Below are 24,770 nucleotides of genomic sequence, written 5' to 3'. Positions count from 1 at the left end.
CAAAAAAAAAATCTCAGATTCCATCTTCCTGAGCCCACCCTGTGTCATCATGATTAGTGTGGTTTCATTTATACTTAAGAATAGTGATATGTTTAGTGTTTATAGGACAGGATAATAATTGTAGCAAATCTTTCCCTAGGATTTACCCTGTGTGAAGCCCTAAAGCTTTTCTTTGAAATATTAACGAACTTATTCTTCACAACACTCAGTATGGGTAAGCTACAATTATTCCCATTGTGTACATGAGGAAACTGAAACACAGAGTACTTAAGAAAGATTCCTTTATTGGATTAATAATGGATCTTAGATCAAGCAAGAATAAATAGCCCTTCTGAGATAAATGATAAACACCAAGACAATATCAAGGAAAGAAATTTGATCAGAATCCCACAAACTAATTCTGACCAATCTATAATAAAACATACATTGACATTAGACCTATTCCTCCCTCCCATCTTTGTTGACTTTGGTTCTTCATGGAGGAAAAAGGCAGGCTGAGAAATAGGCCTCAAGGCACCTGAAAGCAGTGTTGCCAGCTCCAAACACAGGTTAGATCCGGTTCCCAAAAAGTTTTGAACTTTGGAAATATATCCTGGTATTGTTCCTAAGTCGCTGCTTTGTTAGGTCTTATAAAATTAGATTGTCACTCTTAAAGTGTACTTAAACCTCGTTGCACTTGAGATCCCAGAGCCAATATTTCCTTTTATTCTGATGCTTCCTAAAAAATTCTGACATGACCAAGAATCATACATTGGTATGATACCTCCATCTCACTGTGTTTAGGCTTCAGACCCTTGGCCAGACCCACTGTGTTGGTTGTAGAATCCCTACTGAAGAACTAGATTCACCAAAGTCTCAGTAGATCATTTATCAACAAAAGACCACCACTGAAATCTATAAGATAATAAAAATCATGGACTTATCACTCAGCCAAATCCTGCAAGTTCCAAACAAGCTTTAAAATATTAAGAAAGTAAAGGTGGGTGCCTGTGGTTCATGCTTGTACTCCTACCTTCTAAGGAGGGTGAGATATGACTATCTTGGCTCAAAGCCAGTTAGGGCAGTTAAAGCCATAAAACTCAAGTGATAGAATGCCAGCCTACAGTGAAAAGAGCTAAGGGAATAATGCTCAGGTTCTGAATTGAAGCCCCAGGACTGGCACCATTTAAAAATTAAAAAAAAAAAAAAAAAAAGGCTGGGGCTGGGAAAGTGGCTCAGTGGTAGAGCGCTTGCCTTGCATGCATGAGGCCCTGGGTTTGATTCCTCAGCACCACATAAGCAGAAAAATCCAGAAGTGGCACTGTGGCTCAAGTGGTAGAGTGCTTGCCTTGAGCTGAAGAGCTGAGGGACAGGGCTCAGGCCGAGAGTTCAGGCCCCATAATCGACCAAAAAAAATAAAAAAATAAAAAAAGACAAAAAAAATTAAAAAATTAAAAAAAATAAAAAAGGCTAGGCTTCAGTGGCTCACACCAGTAATCCTAGTTATTCAGGAGGCTGAGAACTGAGGGTTACGGTTCAAAACCAGCTGGTTCAAAGGCAGCTGGGGCAGGGATGTGTGTGAAACATTTCCAGTTTACTCCAGAAAACCAGAAGTGGAGCTGTGGCTCAAAACGTTAGGGACAATGCCCTGAGTTCAAGTCCCATGATGGACCAAAAAGTTTCAAAAAAAAGAAAAAAAGTCCATGCCTATAGATGCATACACTTCAGAGTCAAGCTGTTTAGGACTTTACACCCAAACAGAAGTTCTAGTTAAGCCAATGTGCTGATGCTAGGGGCTGGGGTGTCTACTTCCTCCAGGTTAGGAACCCTGAATTGAATTAAAGTGAGTTCTCAAAGCAAAACCATCATGTCATGTTACTTAAGCCACAAGCTTAAGGATCAACCCCCAATACTCTTCCCACCCCCTTCTCACGTCACTAGGATCCCCTGCCCAGGTGCCTTTATGAGTCATTCCAACCCTTAGTAATAATCCCCAGTGGGCGGGGTCGCCTCGCAGTGTCTCACATGTTGCCATCTAGACTACACTCCCGGGCTGTTACTTATTTCTCTTCAGTCTGAAGTTGCCTTGGTGGCTAACCCATCGGGCATGCTCAAAGCTCTGGTGAGTCTGCTGGACAAGCCAGTTCTTGGCTCTGAAGAAGCTCTAGCTTCTTTAGTCGCCTGGTCCCTTTAAATCGGACCGGGCCAGTTGCTAGGCAACTGTGCGGCCCCCAACTGGCGCTGCACTGCGGAGACTCGCCCCGGGCCGGCTTGGCCAAGTCAAGGCGGCCAGCAACAAACAGGGGGGCTGCAGCCTGCCCATGGTAGCCGGCTCCGGGGAAAAGAGTGGAAAGGGCTCTCCAGATCGCGCTTCCAGTTCCAGGTAGGTCTATGGAAGGGGATGCCTGGGCTCCCCATGGGTTTCACCCCTCTTTCCCCCCTGGCTCCCTTTACAAGAGGACCGGGAATCCAGGAAGTCTTCATTGCAGGGGTTTATTTCTCTTTGGAGCTGAGGAGCTTTGGGGGAAGAAAAAAAGAGAACAGGGTTTAGGAGTGAGTTTAGGGATGGAGAGGTGGGGATCCAGGGTGTTGGGTGGCCCACCAGTGGCAGGGCTGGGTTGGAGAAGGTAAAAAGTGTCAGCCAGCAGTAAGGGTTCGAGTAGCACCTCATCTAAACCAAGCCACCCTCTTTCCACTGGAAGCTCCTATGGCCAGAGTTGCAGTTAACCATTCACTCAGAACCCCCACCAGAACTATGCATACAAAGATTCTGCTTTAGAACAAGAGTGTGACTTCCATACTAATGAAGTCTCAGCCTTCTGAGTTTAGGTGACTGGGGATGTTTTCTTCTACTAAGGAATAACTTCACACTCATATCAAAGAAAGGAGGGGAGGGAGGGAGAGAAGAACCAATCACACAGCTCAGTTCTCAGGGATCCTTTGCTTCCTTCTCATCTGCCTAAAAACAGATAACCCAATTTGTCCCAGGGAAGCAGCAGGACACTTGGTCTATACTTTAGCTCCCTAAAAGAATAAAATCAAAAGTTGGGATCACTGTGATTTTTTTTCCCCTGGTGGCTCTTGAGAAATACTAGGCTACCACTACCTCCGCCACTGGTAGCTCAATTTGTTCAAGAAAGGATAAAGTTGAGGAAAGACTTTGTGCATTTTTTTTGTTTGTTTGCCAGTCATGGGCCTGAACTCTGGGCCTGGGCACTGTCCTTGAGCTCTTCAGCTCAAGGCTAGCGCTCTACCACTTGAGCCACAGCACGAGTTCCAGCTTTTTCTGCTTATGTGGTGCTGAGAAATCCAACCCAGGACCTCATGCATGCAAGGCAAGCACTCTACCACTGAGCCACCTTCCCAGCGACTTTGTGCATTATTATCTCACCATGATTCTTATCCCATTTGATGTATGTATTACTTGGTAATGGAAGGCAAGTGGCACACTAGTTGGAAAAATGAATTGGCAACTTAAAAGGGGGAATTACTTCTCTGAGTATCTCAGTCACCAAGTACAGATGGACCAAATCACATTCTAAGCATATCACTTCCAACTTTTATTTAACTGTTTTGGTGCTGGTATGGGGGGGGGGGGGCTTAGGGGCTTAAACTCAGGGCCTAAGTGCCCTCCCTTAAGCTTTTCTATGGTTGTTCAATGCTGGCACACAATCACTTGAGCCACAGCTTCATTTCTACCTTTTTCTTGGTTAACTGCAGATAAGCTCTCAAGCACTTTCCTGTCCAGGCTCTCTTTGAACCACAGTCCTCAAAACTCAGCCTCCTGAGAAGCTAGGTTAATTACAAGCATGAGATTCTGATGCCTGGCTCACTTGTTACTTTAGTGTACACCTCAGATAAAATGATTTTCTTCAAAGTTAAAAAAACATGAACCAAGTGCTGGTGGCTCTGCCTGTAATCCTAGCTACTCAGGAAGCTGAGAACTCAGGATTATAGTTCAAAGCCAGCATAGGAAGGAAAGACCATGAGACCCTTATCTCCAATTAACCACCAGAAAACTGGAAGTGGCACTGTGGCTCAAAGAGGTAGGATAATATCCTTGAGTGGAAAAGCTCAGAGAGTGCCCAGGCCCTGAGTTCAAGCCCCACAACTGACAAAAAAAAAAATCATTATTAATATAAAGGTGATATTCTGATGGGCTACAGTTACATGTCAGGTAAAAATATAGATTTTAACATCCTGGTTGATTTTATTTCCTGTATACTAATATGAATTAATTTTGTTTTCCCAGTTCAAGCCAGAGGAAAATTTTATCCACAAGACTGTTGACCTTAGAAAGGGTAAGTACAATTTTGTTGACTGTAAATTCATGGGTCTTAGAAACACGGGGCCTTTACCCAACAGAAACTATCAACTTTGTAAGCACATTGGCCATCTACATGTACTGTACACTTTTAGGAAGGCCTTATCGAGATTCCAAAGAAGGGCTGGGAATGTGGCTTAATGGTAGAGTACTTGCCTAGTGTGCATGAAGTCCTGGGTTCCATTCGTCAGTACCATGTAAACACACGTAAACAGAAAAAGCCAAAAGTAGCACTGTGGCTCAAGTGGTAGATTGCTAGCCTTAAGTAAAAGAAACTTAGGGACTGTGCCCAGGCCCTGAGTTCCAGCCCCCAGGATTGGCAAAAAAAAAAAAAAATATATATATATATATATCCAAAGAAAAGTGTCTCAGGACTTCAGGTAAGCCAAATAAATGTCAAGGGAAGATTTTAAGCTCTAAAATGTCACCCCCAAACACTTCATAAGCTAGTGGAGACATCTGAAGCCTACATTTAAATCTCAATTGGAATCAAAATGCTAACAGAGCTCCGTAGCCATAAGGCTTGACTCTAGTTACATAGAAATAATTTTTATATACACATATATACATTGTTTTCTCTATATATAATAGTTTTGGCTGCCTGTACATGTGTGCCATGCCATATATATATATATATATATATATATATATATTTATTTATTTATTTATTTATTTATTTTTTCTGTCAGTCATGGGGCTTGAACTCTGGGCCTGGGTGCTATCCCTTAGCTCTTCAGCTCAAGGCAAGCTCTACCACTTGAGCCACAGCACCACTTCCGGTTTTCTGAGTTGTTTATTGGAGATAAGAGTCTCATGAACTTTCCTGCCCAGGCTGGTTTTGAACCGTGATCCTTAGATCTCAGACCCCTGAGTAGCTAGGATTACAGGCATGAGCCACCGGTGCCCGGATCTAAATTATATTTTTAAAGGGAAAAACAAACTTACAGTTTGGGACAAAATTGGGGATCCACTCTTGATCTTGCCCATAGCACTGTTACAGTTTACCGCAAAGTAAAACCAAAGACAGAAATCTGCATATGTAGATATAGCTGTGGGCCCCTTTCTGGCATTAAGAGCTGTCTTTCTCCTGGTATCCTGGGCCAAGGCTGTGGAAGTTACACATTTTCACTCCTGGCATGAGTATTTACTATAGGGTCCTAATTCCTAGGTCCCCGTTACAAAAGCATTAGGTAAAATATTAAGGATCGTTGATTTAACTAACATTTCTGGAGTGCTATATAGCAGATAATAGGTAGGGATGCACAACAAAAGATGCTAGGAAGCCCAGGACCCAGTGGCTCCCATCTATAATCCTCACTATCCAGAAGGCTGAGATTTGAGGATCATGGTTAGAAGCCAGCCTGGGCAGGAAAGTCCCTGACACTCTTATTTCCAATTAACCAGCAAAAAGAAGCCAGAATTAGAGCTGTGGCTCAAGTGGTAGAGAGCTATCTTTGAGGAACAAAAAAAGGCTCAGGGTCAGCCCCAGACCCTGAGTTCAAGCCCCAGGACCAGATGAAAGAAGATGCCAGGCAATCACAGCATATTGGTATAAGGTCTGTCCTTCCTCCCCCCTCTTCCCCCTCCCCCCCCCATCTTGGCTGTCTCTGCCTAGTACCTGTGTCACCTATGTAACTGGCACACCTGGAGGAAGTAAGGGCGGCAGGATGTGACCTCGGGAGGGGGAAGTGACTGCCTCCAGGTGTGCCAGTTACCTAGGTGACATAGATACTAGGCGGAAACAGCCAAGAAGTGGAGAGGCCAGGGCCTGTATGGCCCTGGGCAGACCTTACAATTGGTATATTATATAATAACAGACTGTGGGAAATGCTTTGAAAGCAGAGAGAAAATTAAAAATAAATAGTAAAATTAATAAAATAATAAAAATAAATAATAAAATTTAAAAAAAAATTTTAAGAAAATGGAGGAAAATCTCAATACAAAGTCTTCCTTGTGGGGCTGGAAGGTGGCTCAGTGGTAGAGTGCTTGACTTGCATGCATGAGGCCCTGGGTTCCATTCCTCAGCAACACATAAGCAAAAAGAAAAAAAAAGCCAGAAGTGGTGCTGTGGCTCAAGTGGTAGAGCACTAGCCTTGAGCTGAAGAGCTGAGGGACAGCACCCAGGCCCAGAGTTCAGGCCCCACGACTGGACCCCCCCAAAAAAAAGTCTTCCTTGTTAACTGATGTTCATGCTAATACTCTAGTTGTAATATTTAAAAGAAATTATTGGTGCCTCAGCAACACAGTGAGGGAATTTGGAAGGTTTCTGGTAAAGCGATCAGTTAAAAATGCCCTTCAGAGAAGACTATGACTTTTCTGCTTAGATTGAAGCAAATTGACTTCAGAAATACGGGGATAACAAGCACCAACTTACAGAAATTAAGACTGCGTCTTCCCTGAGGATGCTGAGTAAATTCACTTAAATTTGGAGTTCGTGTTCTTCTCTTTTTAATTGTACCCTACATTATTTTTTGTGCTCATCCTGGAGCTTGAACTCAGAGCTTGGCACTGTCTGAGATTTTTTGCTCAAGCCTAAGGCTCTACCACTTGAGTGACAGCTCCACTTCCGGTTTTCTGGTGGTTAATTGGAAATAAGTCTCACAGACTTTCCTGCTCAAGCTGGCTTTGAACTGTGAACCTCAGATCTCAGCCTCCTGAGTAGCTACAATTACAGGTGTGAGCCCCCAGCCCCCAGCTAGCTGTACTGTACGTGTTTTTGAGGTCCTAGGGGTAGAACCCAGGGCCATGCATATGCCAAATCTGTACCCTACCCCTGAACTACACCCCTACCACAAACTTGGGTTAAAAAAAGGTGGCCAGATACCAATGGCTCTCTTCTGTAATCCTAGCTACTCAGGAGGCTGAGATCTGAGGATCACTGTTCAAAATCAGCGTGGGCAGGAAAGTCTGTGAGACTCTTATCTCTACTAAACTACCAAAAAAGCCTGAAGTAGAGCTGTGGTTCAAATTCTTGAGTGTTAGCCTTGAGCAAAAGAAACTTAGGGGGCTGGGAAGTGGCTCAGTGGTAGAGTGTTTGTCTTGCATGCCTGAGGCCCTGGGTTCGATTCCTCAGCACCACATAAGCAAAAAGAAAAAAGCCAGAAGTGGCGCTGTGACTCAAGTGGTAGAGTGCTAGTCTTGAGCTGAAGAGCTGAGGGACAGCGCCAAGCCCAGAGCTCAGGTCCCACAACTGGACCCCCAAAAAAAGAACAAAAAGAAACTTAGGGACTGTGCCTAGGCCCTGAGTTCAAGCCCCAGGACTGGCACTAAAATTTAAAAACAACAAAAAAAACTGACTTTTGCTAGGGGTATAACTCAAATAGTATGGTGTCTCTTTAGCACGCATGAAGCTTTGAGTTCAAACCTCAATACTGTCAATAAAATAAAATAAAAACCTGATTTTTCTGAGTCTGCTACTCAGTAGCAGAACTCTCTGGAGAAGGGTATGTTGCTTAAATGGCTGATTTATGTTAGACATGAAAGTTAGGTAAACTTAGAAAAGAGTAAACAGCCAGGTGCTGGTGGCTCACTCCTGTAATCCTAGCTACCCAGGAGGCTGAGATCTGAGCATCACTGTTTAAAGCCAGCTGTTGCAATCTGTGAGACTCTTGTCTCCAATAAACCACTCAGAAAACCAGAAGTGGCAGTATGGCTCAAGTGGTAGAGCGCTAGCCTTGAGCTAAAGAGCTGAGGAACAGCACCAAGGCCCATGACTGACAAAAAAAATAAAAACATAAAAGTCCATGAGACTCTTCAAGAAACTACCAAAGGTGAAAATCAGCTTATCTAATCTCTCTCTTTTTTCTCCTATAATCCACATTCAATTGTTTCTCAAGGATTTCTTTTTCTTTCTCCGTAATTTTGGCTTATAAAATATACTAATCTACTCTAGCTGGGCACAGGGGTCTTATGTTTGTAATCCTAGCTATTCATGAGGCTGAGATCTGAGGAAGTAAAGGTCAGTGTCAGCCCTGGGCAGACAAATCTATTACAATCCATCTCCCAGGGCAGGGAAGGTGGCTTAGTGGTAGAGCGCTTGCCTTGCATGCATGAAGCCCTGGGTTCAATTCCTCAGCACCACATAAAGCAAAAAAAAAAAAAAAGCTGGAAGTGGCACTGTGGCTCAAGTGGTAGAGTGCTAGCCTTGAGCTGAAGAGCTGAGGGACAGCGCCCAGGCCCAGAGTTCAGGCCCCACGACCTACAACAACAAAAAAAATCCATTTCCCCCACCTGGAAAAGGCAGGGTTGGGGGTTTGGATCAGGTCATAAAGTTCCAGCCAAGAGTAAGCTCAAAGTGCTGAGTTCAAGCCCCAGTACCAACAAAGAAAAAAAAGTGATCTACTTTGACTTTAGATAGTTCATTTAGATCCTTAGTTTCAAATCTGATTGTTTTATGTTAGAACATAGGGGGCTTCCTTAGATAAAACAAACCAGATCTTCTGGTAGGCAGAGGATAATACTGTTTTTGTTTGGTTTGGTTCTGTTTTTGTTTGGTTTGGTTTGGCTTTGTTTTGCCTGGAAATATTGGATACAGAAGAAAGGTTCAGACTCCTACCAAGAAGTAAGAAAAAAACTTGGATTGAGCAAAGAAGCAAAAGCTAGGGACTTCCTTTTTAGGAGATCTCTTCCCCCCACCCCACTTCCTCCCATTTTGGCTGAACAGATCTGGGGATGGCGAAAAATGAAACTGTAAGAATAAAGAGAGAAAATGTCATGCACTAAGAGGACCCTTTGTCTTTACTGCCCCTGGGTGGTGACTGAAAGCTTGGCATTGAGCAGAGGGAAGCTAATGGCTGGAGGTTGCTCATAATGGATTCTAGACCTTTTGGACACTTGGTGAGGTGTAAAAGGCTTGTGGCGAGTCCCCGGTGCTTCACAACTGCCCTCCTAGCTACTTAGGAGGCAGAGATCTGAGGGTCAGGGTTCAAAGCCAACTGAGGTAGAAAAGTCCATGATATTCTTTATCACCTTTTAACCAACAAAAAGTCAAAAGTGGAGGTATGGCTCAAGTGGCAGAGCATCAGCCTTTAGTTAAAAAAAAACTATATAATAGGAGCTGGGAAGATGGCTCAGTGGTAGAGTGCTTGCCTTGCATGCATGAGGCCCTGGGTTCGAGTCCTCTGTAGCGCTTTGGCTCAAGTGGTAGAGTGCTAGTCTTGAGCTGAAGAGCTGAGGGACAGCGCCCAGACCCAGAGTTCAGGCCCCACGACCAACCAAAAAATAAATAAAAACTAGAAAAGTATATAATAGCACCCAGGCCCTGAGTTTAAGCCACAATGCTGGTAAATGCGCGTGCGCGAGCACACACACACACACACACGCGCGCGCGCACACGTACATTCTTCTGGAACTATTTACCAGTTCCTACTTAAACATGGCTGTAATAGGGGCTGGGAAGTTGCCTCAGTGGTAGAGCGCTTAGCACCACATAAGCAAAAAGAAAAAAGCCGGAAGTGGTGCTGTGGCTCAAGTGGTAAAGTGGTACAGCGCTAGCCTTGAGCTGAAGAGCTGAGGGACAGCGCCCAGGCCCAGAGTTCAGGCCCCATGACCGGACCCAAAAAGAAAAAAGAAAAACTACATTTTACAGGCAGATTGAAATGCATGCAAAGGGATATTCATGAAAATTTGAAACCAAATTTGAATTAAATTGTATTAGGCAAGCCAGTCACTGGTAGCTCACACCTGTAATCCTAGCTACTCAGGAGGCTGAGATATGAAGATCATAGTTTAAAGCCAGCCTAGGCAGGAAAGGCCAAGAGACTTTTTTTTTTGGGGGGGGGGCGGTCATGGGGCTTGAACTCCGGGCCTGGGTGCTATCCCTGCACTCTTCAGCTCAAGAGGACCTCTCTACTGCTTGAGCTACTTCCGGTTTTCTAGTGGTTCATTGGAGATAAGAGTCTCACAGACTTTTCTGCCCGGGCTGGCTTTGAACCGTGATTCTTAGATCTCAGCCTAGTCAGTAGCTAGGATTACAGGCGTGAGCCACTGGCTCAGTTCCAAGAGACTCTTATCTCCAATGAACAACCAGAAAACTGGAAGAGGTGTTGTGGCTCAAGTAGAGCCCTATCCTTGAGCATGACTGACAAAAAAATAGTATTAGGCAACAAAGAAAAGCCTGACCTGTCATCGAATTTCTGTAAAACATGTGATTTTTAAAAAATGAACATTTTATGCCAGGTACTGGTACCTTATACCTGTAATTCTAGTGACTCAGGAAGCTGAGATCTGAGAATTGATGTTCAAGGCCCAGATAGGAAAGTCTGTGACACTCATCTCCAATTAACCACCCAAAAGCCAAAAGTGATACCCACTCTGGTACCAGGTGGTAGAGTGCTAGCCTTTAGTAAAAATCTCAGGGACAGTGCTAAGGCCTTGAGTTCAAGGCCCAATACTAGCACAGAAAATGTATTGAACATCTGAGAAAACAAATTATTAACTTATATCCATCTTCAGAGTAGCATATCCCTCAGGGTTCCACCTTGAAATGAAGTGTGTTTGTGGATGTGTCTTTTCACAATTAATAGTAGTATGTTTTTTTTCTAGAGCTACTTAAGAATGGTTGTACACTTACCTGAGGTTTTTTTTTTTTAATATTTTATTGTCAAGGTGATGTACAGAATAGTTTTTTTTGGGGGGGGGGTCCGGTCCTGGGGTCTGAACTCTGGGCATACTTGCTCTGCACTGAAAGCAAACCGTGCAACTGGTGAACAGAAACATATGACTGGCCAATTGTACCCCCAATCTGAGTTCTGCCACATTCTGTGACTAAATTTGGGATCAAGCTATAAAAGATATCTGGCCAGTGAAAGAGAAAAAAAGGAACAGCCAAGAGACCCCTTGACCCTGCCCTATGTAAGCCTAGGGAGGGAAATTCCAAAAGGCTTTGCAAATCTTTTCCTTTCTGTCTTTTGATTTGCGATGGGCAATCCTTCTTACCTTCCCTCCCTTCATCTCTTCTCTCTCCTTCTATGACCCTTCAAAAGACATCTAACCTTTGAAAAGAGTGAACCTCCAATGTGTAAAATGAAACCTAGCAGATGGATAAAGGAGAATTTCAGAACAAGTACTGACCTGGGAAACACAAGTTCACATTTGCCACTACAGGCTTTGGGGCAAAAGTGAAGTCATTTCATGTGTCTGAAGCCAGTTATATAATAAATGGAGTCTTTTCAGTTCTGTGATAAGCCTGGGCTGTAGGGGGAAAGACATTTCCTTTTGGATACCTAGGTTATTCTACAAAGGTACAAGGAAAAGAACTAAAAATGCATGTGTGTGTGCATTTGTTGAAAAAGATGGATGGGAAAGTTGGACACAGAAGTCAACCTTCTTTTCTGGAAGTGAGGCTGTGGGTCAAAGTTGTAGTGTGCTAACCTTGAGCAAAAAGAGCTCAGAGGCAGCATCCTTGAGTTCAAACCCCCAGTGATGGCAAAATAGTCTATCAACAAGCAGAAAACTGTAGCTAGATCCTCACATATCACTCTAAATGTGACAGTGGCACCCAGCTGAACTTTCCATTTTAATAGTTTTACTTGCCCTCATTTCCAAAGGCTTCATTTTAAGAACACATCTTTCCCTTGCCTCAAAGCCAAGGGAAGGGCTGGAAATGTGTCTTAGTGGACTGTGGCTTAGTGGTAGAGTGCTTGACTAACAAGCACAAAGCCCTGGGTTCGATTCCTCAGTACCACATACACAGAAAAAGCCAGAAGTGGTGCTGTGGCTCAAGTGATAGACTGCTAGCCTTAAGCAAAAGAAGCTCAGGGACAGTGCCCTGGCCCTGAGTTCAAGCCCCAGGATTGGCAAAAAAAAAAAAAGCCAAGTGAGTCCCTTCTGGTTTTTTTCTTTTCTTTTTGCTTTTGATGGGGGTGTTCAGTACTGGTAGACATCAAACTTATTCTTTCCTTGCCTGCAGCAGAGAATATGTGTTATAACCCAGATGCCCCGGCTCATGCCTACAATCATAGCTACTCAGGAGGCTGAGATCTGAGGATTCCGGTTCAAAGCCAGCCAAGGCAGGAAAGGTCATGAGATTCTTATCTCCAGTGAACCACCAGAAAACCAGAATTGGAGCTGTGGCACAAAGTAGTAGGGGTGCTAGCCTTGAGGAATAGAGCTCTAGACAGTACCCAGACCCCAAGTTCAATCTCTATAGCTGACAGAAAACAAAAGAAAAAAAAAAGAGTTTGAAACCAGTTTAGGGTACTTCATGAGACTGTTTCAAATATTTTGGTGCTTTAGGAAAACTTTATATTACAAATTCCATGTGGAGGGCTAATGGATGAGTAAGGTCTACATAGTTTATTTACATTTATAAAATAGAACACTTGGAGCTGGGAAGGTGGCTCAGTGGTAGATTGCTTGCCTTGCATGCATGAGGCCCTGGGTTCGATTCCTTAGCACACATATGCAGAAAAAGCTGGAAGTGGCACTGTGGCTCAAGTGGTAGAGTGCTAGCCTTGAGCTAAGAGCTAAAGGACAGTGTCCAGGCCCAGAGTTCAGGCCCTACGACTGACAAAAATAATAATAATAATTAAAATAAAATAAAATAGAACATTTGTAAAAATGTGAAATTGTTTTTCAAAGAGGGAAAAGGAGCCAGGTGTTGGTGGCTCACGCCTCTAACTGTAGCTATTCAAGAGGCTGAGACCTGAGGATCACAGTTCCAAGCCAGCTTGGGCAGGAAAGGTAATGAGACCCTTAAGTGATCCAAGAAAAAGCCGGAAATGGTGCTGTGGATTAAGTGGTAGAGCATTATCCTTGAGCACAAAGAGGTTCAGGGACAGCACCCAGGCCCTGAGGTCAAGGTTCATGACCAAAAAAAACCCCAAAAAACTCATGAAATTGTGAAATTGTTTTACAAAGGGGAAAAAATGCAAGGGAAAGTGAGAGGCAGGGTGTCATGGATCAAGATACATTGTAGACATGTATAAATGAAAATGTTACAATGAAAATCCTCCATGTATAACTGATGTCTACCAACAAAAATCATAAAATTAAACAGAAAAAATCCCTTTGAGAAGTTTTTTGGGGAAAAAAATTGTTCTTCCTTTTTTTTTTTTTTGTCAGTCGTGGGGCTTGAACTCTGGGCTTGGGCGCTGTCCCTGTGCTCTTCAGCTCAAGGCAAGTGCTCTACTGCTTCAGCCACAGCGCCACTTCCGGTTTTCTGGTGGTTTATTGGAGATGAGTCTCACAGACTTTCTTGCCCAGGCTGGCTTTGAACCGTGATCCTCAGATCTCAGCCTCCTGAGTAGCTAGGATTACAGGCGTGAGCCACTGGCACTGAGCTCGTTCTCCCAATTTTATAAATGTGGGTGCTAGTTGTGAGTTAGGCTGCTAAGAAGTCACCTGAAATCTAGAGTTGATGTAAATGTCATAGGAAAAACAAATGTTTTGTGGGAGTCATAGGGTTTGAACTCAGGGCCTGGATGCTGTCCCTAAGCTCTTTTGCTCATGACTAGCGCTCTACCACTTTGAGACATATCTCCACCTCCTGTTTTCTGGTGATTCATTGGAGATAAGCGTGTCATGGACTTTCCTGCCCAGGCTGGCTTCAAACTGCAGTCCTCAGATCTCAGCTTCCTGAGAAGCTAGGATTACAGGCATGAGCCACCAGTACCTGGTGTAAAACACATTTGATTATATCCATATTTTCAGTTGTTGACATTAGCTTGTCATCATAACATTGCTGTTGAAATGGATAGAATTCTGTATACTTGGCGGTGTTGCCTAAGACTGGAATAGCAGGAATTTACAGGTCAATACAGAAGGGCATTTGGCAGTAACTCAGAAGGAAGTGCGCATGGTATATTTTACTAAAAGCAGCTCCCATTGCACTAAGCTCTGATGTTTTAGTCACTTTAAAGAATGCACAAACAGAGTCCTATCCAAAAGAACCAGAAATAAAAAGCAGACACCTTGAAAGAACAGGTGTGAAGAACATTAACCTATTAATTTCAAACCACTATCATTTGTTTCCAGACAAGGCTTTATTTGAGGCCTAAATATTGCAATGCCAGAGAGACAGTAAACAGGAAAGGAGCCTTCTAGACTGCCCCAAAAGAGTAGCAAATAGCTTGCTTAAATGGCCAAAAGAGGAACATATTATGCTTGTGCTTATTAATTCTACCAATCATAGGCTTGTACGCACATAGTTCCCATTTCCACCAATCACAAGCCTTACATGAATGAAAGATGCATAAGGACCAATCATAAGCCTCACATTACACCAAGGCCAAACAAGATCATTTGCAAGCAGTCTGTTTTCCTGTGTTTTTCTCATAGAAAAAAAAATCATGTTTTATCTACTGTAAATAGCCAAATATGTCAATGTATTTCAGATGATGGAAGAATTTTAAAGCTACATGCAAGTGTAGGACTTAGTGTTTGCAGATCTCTCAATGTACAAAGGAGGAAACTGAGGCCCAAGTCACTGTGATTGAAGAAGAGCCCTTAGGTTTCTTTGTGTATGAGCCAACATGATTAGCTCTTTTTTCCTACTACATCATTTGCCAGTGACCTTATTTTTTATTTTCTTTTTCAGGAGCTGGAAGGCCTGCCTAAAGAAATGGATGCTCGAAGAAAACACTGGAAAGAGAATATATTCACTCCATTTTTTAGCGCACATGATGTCCTAGAAAATACGTATTTGTCTCAATCATCTTCAGAACAAATAGCTATTGAGAAGACCAAGAACATGGGAAGAACATATAATTTTTCCAGCAAGTTTCAAGAAGGAAATCAACTGAAGAGGCAAGAATATATATCTCAATTCGATGAAAGGCAGCAAGCCTCAAGCTTAAGACCAAGAGCGCTAAACATAGCCAACAATGAAGTAGACACCAATTCTGCATCCTGTCAATCATCAACTTTGGACGTTTCAGGCAAAGAAAGCTGTTTAACCACAGAAGAGTCTTCTATCTGGAGTAAAAGGGATTTGCCCACTACATCTCCAACAGGTGCCAGGAAGAAAACTGTTGAAGAAATGTCTCCACAAGTTCGCCTGAATATTCTGAATCGAGAGCTGGAAGAACTTAATATGAAGTGCAGAAAAATCGAAAAGGAATTTGAACATGCTGAAAAAGAACTTCTGACTTCTAAGAACGACCTCTCCACAAAAGCCATCAATTTTAAAGAAAAGGAAACCAAATTCTTCAAGAATGACTGGGAACTCCAAGCTTTAAAAAGTAACCTACCACCAAAGACAACAGATGTGCAGAGCTTAACCGAAGAGCTACAGAAAGCCAAAGAAGTCATTCACAAGTTGAACCTAGAGAACAGAAATTTAAAAGAAGCCGTGAGGGAGTTAAAACATCAAACTGAAGTAGGACATGAATCCATTAAAGAGGAAATCAAATTGTATTATGAAACAGAAATGGCAAAGATTCGTGAGGAGCTCCAAGCCATTAAGAATGAACTGAGAGCTGAGAAAAACCTGCAAGAAAAAAATAACAAAGCACTGGAGATGCTTAGAAAACACTTGGCTTCAGTGAGCTTGTCCTCATCTACCATCGGCCAATTTTCAGGGGACTTTTTTTAAAGGTAAAAGAAAAAGCTTTTCCCACCAGGCAAGTCATCAAGTCAAATCAATGATTCTTGTACAATCTCGGTATGCTACTTAAAACACGAGACAGAATGGAATTTCTACTTTGGGTGAATCCAACTATCTGCAAAAACATATAGATATCAATGCCAAAGCTTCTGCTTTTTTCTTTTTAATGAAGTTACTATGAGAATCCAAATGGGAACCATCTTTGGAAATCTCTTTTATATATATATATACAAATATATATATCCGTAAATACCTTTAAATCTTCTCTATCTATATTTCACTCAAGACCTTAGGGATTCACCAGATCGCTGTCAAAGACAAATCAACCACATTTTAGCGTTTCATGAGCAACCTGTCCTTAATGTATGAATAGTCTTCCATCTGTATTCATTGATGTGCATAATAAAAATCGATTGTGTGTATAAACATAGCAAACACTTGTGATCTTATAGGCTTATTCTGACTTAATGGGGTATCAAAAATATATCTTATGGCCAGGCACTGGTGGCTCACAACTGTAATCCTTATTACTCAGGAGGCTGAGATCTGAGGATCATAGTTCAAAGCCAGCATGGGCAAAAACATTGGTGAGACTCTTAGCTCCAATTAACTACCTGAAAGAAAGCCAGAAGTGGAGTGGTAACTCAAGTAGTAAAGTGCTAGCTTTGAGCAAACATGCTTAGTTACAGTGCCAAGGCCCTGCGTTCAAGCCCCAGGGTTGACACACACACACAAAATACGATCTATATATGTCCTATCTCTTGTCTTTGGGGTTTAACCTTAATTAAGCACATGGAAGCATTTTGGGGAAAATTCAGTGTTTCCCCTCCCCCCACTACTGCTGTCTTCCCAGTCACATAGACTATAAGACTTAGAGGCATTGCTGTGACCCTTGTGAGGGCCCTGCTTTTGTCAGCAGTGGCTTTTGTATTTTCTTACGTTGACCAGCAAGGGGCGTTGTTTACCCATTTCTTCCAAAATTCAAGGAAAAAATTCTAAGTTCCTTGCTGGTTTCTGTTACCAGGCGAGAAGTATAGTGAAGAGTGTTGGGTATCAGGTAGGTAAGCTTAGAGTAAGGCAGCTTGATTTATGTAGACATCCAGTCCGATAAAGGGGCCTGGGCAAAGACAATTTGTTTTATATGTATGGTGAGTAGACTGCACTGAGTCTCTCCTTCAGTGGAAGTGGTGAGCTAGTTGATGCTTTTATTTGATCATATCAATCATCAAGACTTCTTGTAATTGGAGCTGTATTTGCACGGTACCTTTAAAGTCAATGAAGCAAATGTAAGTACACACTGCAGAGATGGAATACAATTGTAAAGGTTTAGGTATCTTTCCTGATGGGAAAGTCTCCAAACCGGGAGCCACAAAACTTAGGTTCTATTACCAGCTTTCTGAGCAATAGTTAAGCTTTTTTAGGCCTGAGAGTTGTTATAAAAGAAAAATAAAATTCTGCCTTCACAGCTGGGCATGATGGTGCACAACTGTAGTCTCAGCACTGGGCCTACTGAGTAGATTGCTTGAGCCCAGGAGAATGAGATCCTTGTCTCTTAAAAAAAAGATTCTGGGGGCTGGGAAGGTGGCTCAGTGGTAGAGCGCTTGTCTTGCATGCATGAGGCCCTCGGTTCGATTCCTCAGCACCAAATAAGCAGAAAAGGCCGGAAGTGGGGCTGAGGCGCAAGTGGTAGAGTGCTAGTGTACAGCTGAAGAGCTGAGGGACAACACCCAGGCCCAGAGTTTAGCCCCCGTGACCGACAAAAAAAAAAGATTCTGGCTGGGAAGGTGGCTCAGTAGTAGAGCGCTTGCCTTGCATGCATGAGGCCCTGGGTTCCATTCCTCAGCACCACAAAAGCAGAAAAAGCCAGAAGTGGCACTGTGGCTCAAGTGGTAGAGCTCTAGCCTTGAGCTGAAGAGCTGGGGGACAGCACGCAGGCCCAGAGTTCAGCCCCCATGACCGACAAAAAAAAAGAAAATCCAGGCACTGGTGGTTCATGCCTGAAATCCTAGCTACTCAGGATGCTGAGAACTGAGGATCACAGTTCAATGCCAGCCAGGGCAGGAAAATCCATGAGACTCTTATCTCCAATAAACCACCAGAAAACCAGAAGTGGCACTGTGGCTCAAGTGGTAGAACACTAGCCTTGAGCTGAAGAACTAAGGGAGAGCGCCCAGGCCCAGAGTTCAAGCCTCCCAACCCCCCCCCCCCCAAAAAAAAGATTCTGAGCTGGGAGTCTTGACTCATAACTGTAATTGTAGCCACCCAAGAGGCTGAAATCTGAACGCAGCAGTTCAAAGCCAGTCCAGGTAGGAAAGTCCATGAGACCCTTTTCTCCAATGAACCACCTGAAAACTGGAAGTGGTGCTGTGGCCCAATTTACCGGTAGAGTGCTCACCTTGAGCTGAAGAGCTCCAACCCCACAACCAACCAAAAAAAAATTCTGTTTAATTTTCATTTGCTGTTATTTCACCTCAATGATTTTATTTGCTAGTATAACTGCACCTGTGTAAATTCCTGTGCCATGGAATTCCTAGGCACTCAGCTCCAATGGTCTTGAGGAACTATTTGCAAACCTTTCAAAGGAAAGATAAGCAGGCTCTTTTTAGACTAATATCTCCAAATACTATGGCAGTAGAAAGTCAGTGTAGTGAGTAAGTGAGATTGCTTCCTTTCTATGTTGAATGGAGACTAACTCAAATGACCTGAAGTTGTGCAGAAGAGGAGCTTGCACTTGATTAGAAGGTGATAATTGATGGGCATGAGTGCTCATGCCTGTAATCCTAGCTTCTCAGGAAGCTGAGATCTGATTCTAAGCCTGAACAGAAAAATCAGACTCATTTCTGATCTCCAACTAACTGGCAAACAACAAAAAGGAAGGGGTGGCTCTCCTGGTCGGGAGCTAACTTTGAGTGAAAAAGCTAAGCAAGAGCATGAGGCCCTCACGCCAGCACACACACACAAAGATGATAATCTCCAGCTCTCTAAATCATTCCTGATAAACTTAATGCAGGTACTGACAACAACCTGCCTTGAGGGGAGAGATGATTTTCAGGTTTTTGATGATCACTGAATTCCAACCAAGATTCTAAGCACCAAAACAAGTAGGAATTGTTTGCTCTATTTCAAGCTCTTCTTATGATCCCTTTAAAAATTATCCTATTAAGCTGAGTGCTGGTGGCTCACACCGGTAATGCTAGCTACTAAGGAGGCTGAGATCTGAAGATTGCAGCTCAAAGCCAGCCCAGGCAGGAAACTCCATGAGACTCTTATCTCCAATAAACTACTCAAAAAAGCCAGAAGTGAAACTGTGGCTCATTTGGTAGAGTGCTAGCCTTGTGAAAGGATCTGTCACATCTGTGTCAGGGGACCACGCAGAGGCAGGCAGGCACAGGAGAAAGATTATTACAAGGTTTATTAGAGGAGTCATATTTCCTCCATGAGGGAGCACATGGCAGCCTCCACTATCTAGGTAACAGCAGGGTCTGGGGATAGCAAGTGAGGTAGATGGGAGCTCAGGTGGGACTAGTTATATGGCAGGAACTCCAGGGCTGAGAGGGCTCAGGGCTGGGTGGAGCTGAGGACCAAAGGTGATTGCATAATACTTATAATACTTACACCTTGAGCAAAATAAGGTCAGAGACAGTGCCCAGGCCCAGAGTTCAAGCCACAGGACTGGCAATATATATATATATATATATATATATATATATATATATATATATATATATATATCATATTGGAGCTGGGCACTGGTGGCTCAAGCCTGTAATTCTAGCTCCTGAGGAGGCTAAAATCAAAGGATCACAGTTCAGAGCCAACCTGGACATGAAATTCTATAAGACTCTTATCTCCAATTAACCATCAAAAAGCTGGAAAATAGAGGTGTGGTTCAAGAGCACTAGCCATGAGCAAATAAGTTCAGACAAAGTGCCTAGGCCCTGAGTTCAAGCCCCAGGACTAGCAGAAAAAAATTATCCTGTTGTACCCTAGGCTCAATGATTTGTAATCCCAATTGCTCTGGAGGCAGAGATGGGCAAGGATCTTGGTATGAAGTGCAGGGGAAGATGAGAGGGGACAGTCAGATTTCATCTTAACAAAACAAGTTTCCTGTAATGTCAGTTACCCAGGAGGCATAAATAGAAGGAATGTGGTTTGAGGCTAGCACTTGCAGAAAAAGTTACCATCCATATCAGCAGATACCTATCTTCAGATAGATATCATAATAACCTAAAGCAAAAAGGCCGGAACTGTGGCTCAAGTAGAAGACTTTTTGCTTAGCAAGTTTAAGGGCCTGAGCTAAATTCCTGGTACCACCCCCCCAAAAAAAAAACCCGAAAAAACAAATCATACCCTGTTCTTACCACATAAAGACTGCCATTCCAGCCAGGCGCTGGTGGCTCACGCCTGAAATCCTAGCTACTCAGGAGGCTGAGATCTGAAGATCGAGGTTCAAAGCCAGCATGTGCAAGAAAGGCTGTGAGACTCATATCTCTAATAAACCACTCAGAAAACCGAAGTGGCACTGTGGCGAATGCTCACCTTGAGCTGAAGAGCAGAAGGACAGCGCCCAGGCCCAGAGGTCAAGCCCCACAACCTACAAAAAAAGAAAAAAGACTTTCCTGCCTGGGCTGGCTTCAAATTTGCAATCCTTAGATCTCAGCCTCCTGCATAGCTAGGATTACAGGCGGGAGCCACCGACGCCCAGCTATTATGAGACTCTTATGTTCAATTAGCCACCAGAAAACTGAAAGTGATACTGTGCTCAAAGTGGTAAAGCATTTGGAGTGGGGGGGGGGTGGTCATACACACATAATAAACAGGTTCAGTCACCTGTTTTATAGACTATGGCAGAGGTACCTCAGGAACTCCCTTATATTCTATATATCCTTATATTTTTGCCTGCATTTGGATTATTAGGTAGAGCCTAGCTGGAAACTTTATACTTCTATGCACATTGTATTGTGTGGAATGCAGCAAAGCCCTTGATTACCACTCATTTTATAGGCAAACAACATGAAGTTCAGAGCTATCAAATGACTTTTAGTCAGTATCACCTAGCTAGTAAGTGGTAGATCTGGAATCCAAAGCCAATCTGCAACAGCTCCATTACCATGCTACAGCCATTACACCAGACAACATTTTGTAGTGAGATTAAGGAGCCAAAGTTCACTCACCAGAGAGGTTCCTGCAACCTGAACCCAAGTTGAGTTCCTGAGTGGCTGGCTGACATGTGCAGTGAAGATGAATCCTATCCCTGGGAAGGCTGTAACATATCTATCTTCTGATGGTGGATTAGAAGGTCAATGGGAAGGACATAGCATTTTCTTCCCGTGGCAATAGAGTGAACTGGAAAAAAAACACATTGTACTTTTGGGCTCAAAATTTAAAAAAAATTCATTTTGAAGTATGAATCACTTTTTATTCAATATTTCTTATTCTTTTGTGGTCTTTACTTCCAAAAATGTTGTCATAGAAAGCTAACTAGCCGGGTGCAGGTGGCTCACGCCTGTAATCTTAGCTACTCAGGAGGCTGAGATCTGAGTATAGCAGTTCAAAGCCAGCCCGGGCAAGAAACTCCGTGTAACTCTTATCTCCAATAAACCACCAGAAAACGGGAAGTGGCGCTGTAGCTCAAGTGGTAGAGTGCTCACCTTGAGCTGAAGAGCTGAGGGACAGCACTCAGGCCCAGTGTTCAAGCCCCACCACTGCCAAAAAAAAAAAAAAAAAAAAAAAGCTAACTAGATTTTTTTTTTCTGTGTCTTCTTATTGTTTTGTACAGGTCCCAGGTCTTGAACTCAGGGTCTGGGCACTGTCCCTGAGCTATTTTGCTCAAGGCTAGTGGTCTACCACTTGGAGCCACAGCTCCACTTCAGGTTTTTTGATGGTTAATTGGAGATAAGGGTCTCACAGACTTTCCTGCTTGAGCTGGCTTTGACCTGTGACCCTCAGCACTCAGCCTCCAGTGTAGCTAGTATTACAGGTGTGAGCCACTGGGGCCTGGCAAGCTCCCTAGTTTTTGTAAAAAAGAAACCCTGTGAGGGGGCTGGGAAGGTAGCTCAGTGGTAGAGCGCTTGCCTTGCATGCCTGAGGCCCTGGGTTTGATTCCTCAGCACCATATAAGCAAAAAGAAAAAAGCTGGAGGTGGTGCTGTGGGTCAAGTGGTAGAGTGCTAGCCTTGAGCTGAAGAACTGCGGGACAGCACCCAGACCCAGAGTTCAGGCCCCACGACCAGACCCCCCCCCCCAAAAAAAAATAATAAGAAGAAGAAACCCTGTGAAGTGCCCTCACTACTTCAAAAATGTTAATCACACCTAACGATTTATATATTTTCTTCTTCCTTTTACTCTCTAGTAAGGTTCCCTAAATTACAAAAAACAAAACAAAACAAACCCATGTTTTGCTCACTCATAACTGTAACCATTCTTGAAAAAAATATTTTAGGATCTTTGTATGAAAGTATCTTCCATAACAAGATCAAACGTTTTCTTTAAAAGTTATAACTTTGTTCAAGATTGTACAAAGCAATGTCTCCCCTTCAAAAAATAAAACCTAAGGAGATTTAGAGAGCTGCTTTTGGCATTCATATATTAGCTAGAGCAGCAGAAACCATGAAGGCAAATCTGCCTTTGAGGTGATCCACCTTTTAAATGCATAATAGACTTTTATGTGGCTTTAATGAGAACAAAAATATATTTACATGTAACATAAGGACTTTCCCCCCATAAAACAAGCGTTATCTCCTGCAGGGAGCCGGGGCTAACGCCATTACAAGGCGCCGCCCACTTCCTTGCAGTTTTGAGGTAAACAACTCCATATTAGGCAGTGCTTGGCGGGACTGTGGGTCCTGGGCTTTGCGCATGAGCGAGCCACGTAGAGTCCCCAGCCAATCCCGTGGCACCTGGTGACGGTGAAAGGCAGACGACCAATGAGAGAACGACACGTGTCCCTATTCCCTATATAAGCGGCCATGTTTTTTGTGCTCGCTCTCTCGCGCTCAAGCTCTCCTACAAACAAGAAGGCTCTCCAATAAAGTGTGATCTGAGAAGACTCCTGGTGTGGTGGTCGTTCTTCCTCGCTGGCCGAGAAGGCGTTCGCCGCAATCTCCAACCTTTTCCTTTGGGGATATATTAAAACATGCTTATAAATAAACTGCTGGAGCCAGACGCTAGTGGCTCATGCCTGTAATCCTAGCTACTCAGGAGGCTGAGATCTGAGGATTGAGGTTCAAAGCCAGCCCAGGCAGGAAACTCTGTGAGACTCTTATCTCCAATAAACCACTAGAAAAGTGGAAGTGGCATTGGGCTCAAGCGGTAGAGTGCTCACCTTAAGCTGAAGAGCTGAGGGATAGTGCCCAAGCCCAGAGTTCAAGCCCCATGATTGAACAAAAAAATAAAAAAATAAATAAACTGCTGGGAGCAAAGGGGCTCTAGTTCCTCTATTTGAGCCAAAGAGAACTGGCATCCTAGCAAAAGTATGAGGTGTGACTTTGCCCAGTTGGGTTCATGGATAGAATTTACTGAGATATAAGACAAGTGTAATGGCACATACTTATAATCTTAGGAGGTAGAGGTAGGATGATCATGGTCTCAAGGCAGCACAAAGTCTTATCAAAAAAAGAAAAAAGAAAAATGCTGGACGCTGGTGGCTTACTCCTGTAATTCCAACTAGTCACGAGGCTAAGATCTGAGGATCACAGTTCAAAGCCAGCCCAGGAAGGAAAATCTGTGAGACTCTTATGTCCAATGAACCACCAGAAAATCAGAAGTGACACTGTGGCTCAAAGTGGTAGAGTGCCTAGCCTTGAGCAAACGTGCTCAGGGACAGCATCCATGCCCTGAGTTCAAGCCCTACCACCAACAAAAAACTAAAAGCAAAAGACTGGAGTGTGTCTTATAGTGTAAACTGCTTGCTTAGCAAGCTCTGAGTTCAATCTCCAGTGCGACTAAAGAAAGAGAAGGTTGATCAGGGAAGGGAGAAGAGGGAGGAAGAGAAGGTGAAGATGGTGGTGCTGGAGGAGGAGGAGGAGGAGGAGGAGGAGGAGGAGGAGGAGGAGGAGGAGGAGGAGGAGGAGGAGGAGGAGGAGGAATGGAATTTTGGTACCAGGTATTTATAGGAATTAACTGTGAGGGCTGGGAAGGTGGCTCAGTGGTAGAGCGATTGTCTTGCCCTGGGTTCGATTCCTCAGCACCACATAAGCAAAAAGAAAAAAGCCGGAAATGGCGCTGTGGCTCAAGTGGTAGAGTGCTAGCCTTGAGCTGAAGAGCTGAGGGACAGTGCCCAGGCCCAGAGTTCAGGCCCCATGACTGGACCAAAAAAAAAAAAAATTAACTGTGAGTTGAAGGGAGAGAAAGCAGGGATCGGCAGAGCAAAGTTCGGCAGAAATGGAAGGTGAGTGACCATACCAGGCCGTCAAAGTACTCCAAGATGGGTGGAACAAGCTAAGCCTTTATGTGCCTGTCTTGCTCAGTCACCAGATACAGGGTGCCTCCGAAAGGATCTAAACTTGTAATCAAGTGACTGTAGATAAGACAGACTGAGGGATCTGAGGTCTGGAGACAAGTGTCAACTTCACTCCCCACAAGCTGCAAGTCCTTCCTTGAAACAGACCTCAGTGGAGCATGTTTGGCTCACCCTCGCCCCCAGGCTACCCTTTGTACCTTTCCTTCTGGATTCTGTGTGTGTGTGTGTGTGTGTGTGTGTGTGTGTGTGTGTGTGTGTGTGTGTGTGTGTGTGTGTGTGTGTGTGTGTGTGTGTGTGTGTGTGTGTGTGTGTGTGTGTGTGTGTGTGTGTGTGTGTGTGTGTGTGTGTGTGTGTGTGTGTGTGTGCCTTGGAACTTGAACTCAGGGTCTGAGTGCTGTTCCTCAGCTTTTCTTGCTTAAGGCTAGTGCTCTACCACTTGAACCATAGTTTCACTTCTGGCTT

At 43.6% G+C, this 24,770-nt stretch overlaps 1 protein-coding gene across 1 annotated transcript; it reads left to right on the top strand.

The window, feature by feature from the left end:
* The first annotated feature begins 2,040 nt into the window (after positions 1–2,040).
* On the top strand, positions 2,041–16,267 carry Ccdc160 (coiled-coil domain containing 160). Its single transcript, XM_070038928.1, has 3 exons — positions 2,041–2,362; positions 4,232–4,280; positions 14,841–16,267. The coding sequence occupies exons 1-3, from the start codon at positions 2,301–2,303 to the stop codon at positions 15,834–15,836; spliced, it is 1,107 nt and encodes a 368-aa protein (XP_069895029.1). The 5' UTR covers positions 2,041–2,300; the 3' UTR covers positions 15,837–16,267.
* Positions 16,268–24,770: the final 8,503 nt, after the last annotated feature.

Source organism: Dipodomys merriami, unplaced genomic scaffold (genome assembly GCF_024711535.1).
Source record: "Dipodomys merriami isolate MVZ:Mamm:240054 unplaced genomic scaffold, mDipMer1.0.p SCAF_3, whole genome shotgun sequence".
Taxonomy (NCBI): Eukaryota; Metazoa; Chordata; class Mammalia; order Rodentia; family Heteromyidae; genus Dipodomys; species Dipodomys merriami.
This window is presented reverse-complemented; position numbering and strand designations above follow the sequence as displayed.